Here is a 7,746-nt window from a genome sequence, read left to right on the forward strand (position 1 = left end):
GTTCAAAAATAAATAACTGGCAAAAAATGCCGAAAAATTCAGAGTACAATAGGTCAGAAGTCCAAGATAGAAATAAAATGGACTTGTTCCAGGAACGGGAACAACAGGACGCAAACAGAAATCCAGAGAACTAAGGTTGTAATTAACAACAAACCGGTGACCTATAAGGCAGACACGTTCACTTATAATATAATAAGTAAAGGTAACCACAGTCCATTCATAGTATTTTTGTCTGCAGTAGATTTTTTTCATGGAATACTTTTGGAATATTTATTTATATGTATTTGGAGAGCCAGAAACTTCCGATACCTGCTTGCTGAACATATTCCAAGTAAAGAAAACCAAACAAAAACCAGAAAGAGAAAATAGCGTAAGAGAAGGAAAGTGGTTAAAAGACACATCAGAGAAATCAGCAGAAGAAGAGAGAAAATAGTAAACACTGAATGGAACACGGTAACGGTGTTGCAGTGAAAAAAGACTGGTTGATGGAAAATAAGTAACTATCCGTGTAATTAGCATGATGAAATATGTATTCATTAGTTTTTATTCTGGTTGTAGATGAGCTGGATGCCCCCTCCACCCCCCAAATAGTGGCGCTGATCCTGTCCCAGCTGCAGCCGCTCCTCCAGGGCTTCAACCGCTCCCTGGAGCTTCTGACCCGGCAGGTGGGGGACCTGGCCCGGGACGTGGCCCAGCTGAAGAGCCTCCCTCTGCGGGACGAGATACTGGCGGAGCCCCAAGATAACCCTGGGCTGGACGAGGCCACGGAGCAACGCCTGGAGGCCAAACTGGAGGATCACATCAGGGAGGTCCAGAGGCATTTAGAGGACCAGCGGAGCCACATGGAGCACAGGCTGCACTCCCAGCATGCAATGCTGCACTACAACCTCACCAACTTTAAGACGGACATCGACGTGAACTTGAAGCGAAACCAGAAGATGCTGCAGGTCAGTGTACCCCAGCGACAGCTCCAAGCTGAATGAAGGCTATATTTATTGCCAAATAAGATATTCACTTAGAACAGTGGTTCCCAACCTTTGTAGATTATTTATGACTTTTGAATCCACATAAACACACCGGCTTACTTTGAGCATGTGTTTTAAACAGTTTAATCCCTTTGTGAATTGTTTCCACTTGTGCCGTCCTTTAATTTCTTCATACATCGGGCATACAAATGAATTAATCCTGAGTCCAATAACCATCAAAGTCACTCCAATAGTGCTCCTTAATTACGCTTTCATCCTCCTTTAACAAAATACTTCACATTCATCCAGTTTGTGACAGAAGTTGTAGCATTTTTGAGACTTTTAAACTTTAATTACCTCTGATCACAGGTCAGCCTACAGGCCATGAACGCCACCCTGACGGAGCTGAAGCTGGTCCAGGACCTGTACCAGGACCTGGACCAGGATCAGGATCTCCCCTCTCCTCCCTCCATGTCTACCCGCCGCCCACTGATGCAGTCCTCAGACACGGCAGCGCTCTGGGAGGCCGTCGAGCGTCTGGACAACATGGTGGTCAACAACACGGTGAAGGTAAGTCGCAGCAATGCATGATGGGAAATGTAAAACAAATCTTACTATCTGAAGAAGCGAAGACTCCAACCAACTATTAATTGTGAGCGTCAGAAAATGGAAGTCATAGAAAATGGATGTCATGAAAAATATTTCCCAAATCAGTAGATGGTGACAGTAAAAAATAGCAGAACGGATATAAAAGTGACCAAATTACTTAGAATAAAGGATTTCAAGATTACCTGACATCAATACACACAATGTACACAATATCTGTTATCTTTTTTTATTACTGCAGAATTGTATTCCATATTTTATTTCATTTTATTCCATTCTATTTCTATGTAAATACAGCTATATTTGACTATATTCTTTATTATTTTAAATGTCTTTTAATGTTATTTTTTTGTATGCACCATGACATCAAGTCAAATTCCTCGTACGTGTAAACCTAACTGGTAATAAACAGAGAAGGCAAAAAAACACACATCCTTCACTAAAGTAGAAGTACTGACTAAACTTCTTTAGTAAAGGAGTACGAGCTTCGAAATGTACTTAAGTAAAAAGTACCCATAACTAACAGCTGTTTTAAAGAGTACCTGACCTCCCTTTATATTAATAGAACAATAATGTCATTGTTAGCTAATGAATGTTTCCATGCTGAACAACGGCAACATGACAACGTTTTCATTGGTCCCTCTTCTTTAGAGAAGACCAGGAAATGATGGATACACGGATCGTGTTCAAATCAATAGGCACGCAATGACTCTAAATAATAATGATCACGCCACCAAACACACATTCAAACTAAAGGAACCAGCCTGTTTGGAAAATGAGAGAAGTAGAAAGTACAGGTATTTGTGTTCAAAATGTTAACTAGCTACAGAACATTACGTGATAACTCCTTGGACGGCTGGTTGCAAAAAGAAAGAGTACCGTATTGTGCTGGCAAACACTTATACGTTATTTGGATCTTTTAGAACTTTAGAACTTCCCTACACTTTTATAGTAATATGATGGCGGAAATTAATTGATAATCATCTCTTTTGCTCCCCATTACTTATATGAAATCTCTAGGATAATTTAGGATTATTTTTTTATTTACTTTTAAGTATTGTACGGAATTTGGTGATCCACCAGGGAAATTAGTCGACACGTGGCAATAGTTTATTAACCTAGTTTAAATTTAGCTCGCTTAATCAAAACTATGACGCTCCTCTTGCATACCACCACTTTCCTTTACATTCTACAACATATTAGCGACTATATAACATATAGGTGCGTGAAAAGTTACAAACCGCGTCAAGACTACAAACCGATCGTTCGAAAGTAGTCGCGAGATTATTTTCTCTCTTGATGCCGGTCTATACATTGTAAATTACGTCGGCTTGCACATACGTTACGCAATCACTCTGAGAGTTTCTCTTTTCGTTGTGAGCCTTATTTCATAATAAAATAAATTTTTTGCAAAAAGCCAGCAAAGGCCATAACACAAATACTGCTACACACACTCTACACTCTGACCTTACGTTCGTCCCTTTTATTGCATTAGATACGTGTTACAATCTACGCTAAACCAATTTGATTATGCAAACGCGACACTGGTTGTGATTCGTAACTCCACTTCCCCCATTCGTATTCTTCTGTGTAACTTTGTCAATGTGTTGTATTGTCGTTTATTAACGCTATCGTCGCGGGCCTCGTTGGTGGAACCATGTTACTTTGCCAACATACCTGTGTTAAGGAGCTTCATAGAGTATTTGATGTTGATTTCTAGTACCATTGTGGTGACGTGTGTATTAGACTTATATGTTGAGTATAATAGAGCGTAGTTACTGTAGTTTGTGTAAAATTACCGTTTGATTAAATTATCCGTAAAAGGTGGCGCTCTTATTGCTTCTAAGCCGGTGCAAAAAAAAGACGTCCCTCTTTAATACTTCTAGTAGGTGCACTGTATCGGTAACTTACTTACACTTTTTTGCATCCTGATGTTTCAAGGTCGTCCGCCAAAACATCTTTATGACGTCGCAGGGATCGCAACCCTGTTGCATAATATGTACAAAAAACACACTCTGACCCAACGAATAAGGCCACACCTTGCGCTAGACATGACGATTCAAGTACTCTTAATTTCTCAGAGCACTTGATTCAAGACTACTTGGAAACACCTTTTCATGTGCCACACTACGGGCGGATTCCACGCTCCTCTTGTCCCACCTATTCCCCCCCCCCCCCAATGGACCAACGACTTAAGCCGATTACATGTAGTTGCGGTTTTTAGATGACATGTGTATTGTCACCGGTTTAGACTAGTTCGAGTAAAGTTTCCAAAGAATATATTTTACCTAGTCTTAGAAAAGAGGTCTTTGAGTCTCGACGATAATGTGTCTCCCCTATGTAAACTACATATTTTGGTACTTTTTCGCCCCCCAACCCAACGTCATTTCCACTGGCAAATTTCCTTACCTAGACAGGATGGGACACCTCGGTGCGCGTCGCGGGAGATCGGCGGCCGGGGGTCAGGGGGGTGGTGCGGGGTAGTGGGAGGAGGAGGAGGAGGACGAGGTCCCGTGGAGCAGAGTAACCGGTCGAAGCTAGTGTAATCGGTGCGGGGAGGACGTGCCGCCGCGTGAGCGCAGGAGGTCGGACCCGTAGCGTCGGGCCACCGCAAGACAACCAATTAAGGAGCTTATCCATGAGGTGCAGGTGCTTAAGAGGACCGTCGAACGGGGGGACGTCCGACCCAACGGGAGGTAGGGGGTGGGCGGCGTCGTGGCCAGAGAACGCGGCGGAGGTGGAGGTCTGGGGCAGGTAGTTACTTTGATTGGACGGGCAGCGCTCGACAGACCACTACTGGCAGAGGTCTACGAACAAAACGCGGTGGGACCGCGACATACGGGGGGCTCCGCCGGGAGGTGCCAGGAGGTCGTGGGGTGTTGTTATGCTCTGTTTCGTAAATTAGGTTTTAGTCTTTGTCCAATATCGTCGTCTCCACCCTTCATTACATCATGGTTTATCCGATGAAACGAATGACAAGAGTTCTGTAAAAGACCATAGTCATGACGAATGAGGTGATGATAAACAGACTTACTGAGAGAATGANCATCAACATGTGTCCCCTCTGTGGAAAGAGACTCTGAAAGTTTCAGGAACAAAGATTGTCTCTCTTTTTGTCCTGATCCATTTTTATAAAAACCTTTCTGAAAATGAGCTGATCAGATTTTGGCCACTTTATGATGTCATCACGTTTTTTTGTCTTGTGTAACCATTAGCCAATCAGCAACCAAGGTAACCCCCCCCCCTTATCACCTGAATCTCCTCCTAGAGCACCATTGAGTTCTTTGTTACCAAATCTCTCAGAGGGGCGTGGGGAGGGGCTCCTTATTTTCATCTAAAGTAACAGACAGAGAATCAGCACTTTGGAAACAGGGCTGAAACGGAGGGGATTATGGGTAATGCTGCAATGATCTGTTTGGTGTTTGGAGCCAATCAGAGACAGGTTCTGTATATATCTGAGACCTGTAATATATTGAAAAAAACAGTATAATAGGGGACCTTTAAAACACATCGCCTTATCTCCCCTCTTATCGTGGTTGTCTTGTGTCTCTCCATGTATCACTGTGTGAGGTACTAAGACGCAAGGAAACAAGTGAAGGAAAAGTGGATGCACGTTAAGCAACACGGATGCAGCTTTGGACTCATGTATTTGTCTCTTCTGCTCCCAGGAATGGTTTCCGATCAGCCTTCATCCTCCTCATCCTCCTCACACCCCCTCGCTGACATGAGGAGGAGCAGCAGCTCAGGATCTGCAGCACGCGAGCGTCAGCAGCTCCTCCTGCAGCCCGGGGGGGACGGGGGAGACCTGTGGAAGCTGGAGCAGAGGGTGGAAGAGCTGGGGTTAAAGCTGCTCAGCCTGCAGGAGGAAAGGGAGGCGCCCCCCGCTGGTGTGGAGGCCAAACTGCAGGCGGAGGTGCAGTGGCTGAGGAGAGGCCTGGAGGAGCACCTGAAGGTCTTCAAGAACGTGTTCAGTAACGCTGATGTGTTGATGAGCTCCGACGCATCGCTGCAGCTCGACCAGCTGTGGCATCTGCTGAAGGAGAAACAGGGGAGGAAGGAGAGGAAGAGGGGAGGACACAAGAGGAGCAGGAGGGAGGACTCAGGTGAGAGGAGGAGACATAACATCATAATATAGTCGGTAAAACAAAGTCAGTATCAAAAGTCTTAATATTGAATGTCATAAATATAAAAAAATGAAGGTATTCTCCCATAAAGATCTGTCAGTATGAGTATTTCTTGCATCAGATCTATGTAGCAAGATGGTGACGATGGCTGCCGTGTCTTTGGCTCCTCTCCAACTTTTTCGTATTATGTCATTGTTTGTTTACTTTTACCATATTTTATTTTATTTACTTGCACTATTTTTTATCTGTTTTATTGTGTTGCACTGTTGGAGGAGGAGCCTGTGACCTCAGATTTTCATTGTCATAACTACACTGTAGCTAGGCTACAAATGACGATAAAAGCCTTGACTCCTTGAATGTTTCTCTTGTTGTATTTAATTTAAACCAGGCTCCGTCTCCTCTCCAGTTGTGGCCCCGGGCCCCTCCAGTCTCTCGGGGGCCTCCCTGCTGATCGTGGCCGGATCTCCTCGCAGCGTTTCCAGCGTCCTCGTGTTTGAAACGTCCTTAAACCGCGATCAGGTTTACTCTGACAGCGGCGTCTTCACGGCTCCTCTGAGCGGGGTCTACCTGTTCTCCCTCACCCTGGACCTGAGGCCTGGACCCACACAAGTGATGCTGAGGAGGGGGGGGGCCGGGGGGGTGCCGATGCCCCTCCGTCGACGAGGGGGGGGCACAGAGGGGCCCGTCACCGGTGCGGTGGTCCTGCCGCTGAGGAGGGGGGAGGAGGTGAGGCTGGAGATAAAAGAAGGATCGTTGAGGGAGTCAAGGGATACCGTGTTCAACGTGCTGCTGCTGCACCAAACCACATGAGGGCGCTGTGGGCAAAACAGACTTTTTAAAATCAATTTTATTGTACAAAATGAGATTCAATTGCAAAATCTCCAAAAATGTCACATTTAAATAGGGGTTAATACAGTACAAAAACAACTTAACGGTCCCCTATTATACTGTTTTTCCTCAGTATATTATAGGTCTCAGATATATAAACCTGTCTCTGAAGTGTTTTGCTCCAAACACCAAACAGATCATTGCAGCATTACCCATAATCCCCTCTGTTTCAGCCCTGTTTCCAAAGTGCTGATTCTCTGTCTGTTACTTTAGATGAAAATAAGGAGCCCCTCCCCACGCCCCTCTGAGAGATATTTGGTTAAAAAGAACAGAATGGAGCTCTAGGAGGAGATTCAGGTGATAAGGGGGGGGGTTACCTTGGTTGCTGATTGGCTAATGGTTACACAAGCCAAAAAAAATCGTCCTTTACACAGAGGGGATACATGTTGATGTAGAAGAGACATGAAGAAGAGGATTTTGCATAATAGGTGACCTTTAAAGTGTGTATCCGAAAACAGTTTCGTCAAGTATTGAAGTAATTTTGCGGCACTTCACCACTTGAGTGCGCTGGGGACCAAAGACACTTTTTTTTACACTTTATTGTTCAAGATTCAAATACCAAACCTTTAAGGAAACATTGATCAAACAATCATGTGGGAATGAGTAAAAAATCCCTAATACGAGTCAGCAATTTAGCACTTCCTGTTTCCCCATCTGGAAGTAAATGGTTTTTGGTTATAAGATCTGATGTTTTCTACGACTAGACGTCATCACGCTCAACATTAGTTGCCTTTAGCTTAGTGGTGGTGACGTGAAGTCATGTGACCTTGCTGTAGTACCTTTATCGTTAGCTTTTTACTTCAAAAATCATAAAGTGGGGTTAATATGTGGAGCTTATCCTGCTGAAGATCTTATTTTCTGTGATAATCCAAAATCTACATTGTGGAGGGAACCAATGTGGATTCAAGAGGTGTAATATTTTTTTTAACTTTGTACAGAGCCAGGCTATCTGCTTACAGTCTTTATGCTAAGCTAGGCTAACGTCCTGACTCTGGTTGAGTCTGCAGTGTCATTTTAACCTGAAGTCCAGATTAATATATTGACCTTCTTCATTAGTCTGACCATAGATCAGCTGCTGCCTCAGAAAGGTTAAACATGTCTGTAAAAGCAATCATATCCTGTCTCTAAAGGGAATCTTTAATTTACATAAAGAATATATTTGT

At 43.9% G+C, this 7,746-nt stretch overlaps 1 protein-coding gene across 1 annotated transcript; it reads left to right on the plus strand.

The window, feature by feature from the left end:
- Positions 1 to 558: 558 nt before the first annotated feature.
- Positions 559 to 6,702, plus strand: mmrn2a (multimerin 2a; the record flags this gene model as incomplete). Its single annotated transcript, XM_010786039.1, has 5 exons — positions 559 to 947; positions 1,335 to 1,535; positions 3,985 to 4,051; positions 5,150 to 5,674; positions 6,084 to 6,702. Coding segments are annotated over 5 exons (1,604 nt in total), but the record flags the coding sequence as incomplete, so codon positions are not given.
- Positions 6,703 to 7,746: the final 1,044 nt, after the last annotated feature.

This window comes from Notothenia coriiceps, unplaced genomic scaffold, assembly GCF_000735185.1.
Source record: "Notothenia coriiceps isolate Sejong01 unplaced genomic scaffold, NC01 NC01_scaffold00000970, whole genome shotgun sequence".
In the NCBI taxonomy this organism is placed as follows: Eukaryota; Metazoa; Chordata; class Actinopteri; order Perciformes; family Nototheniidae; genus Notothenia; species Notothenia coriiceps.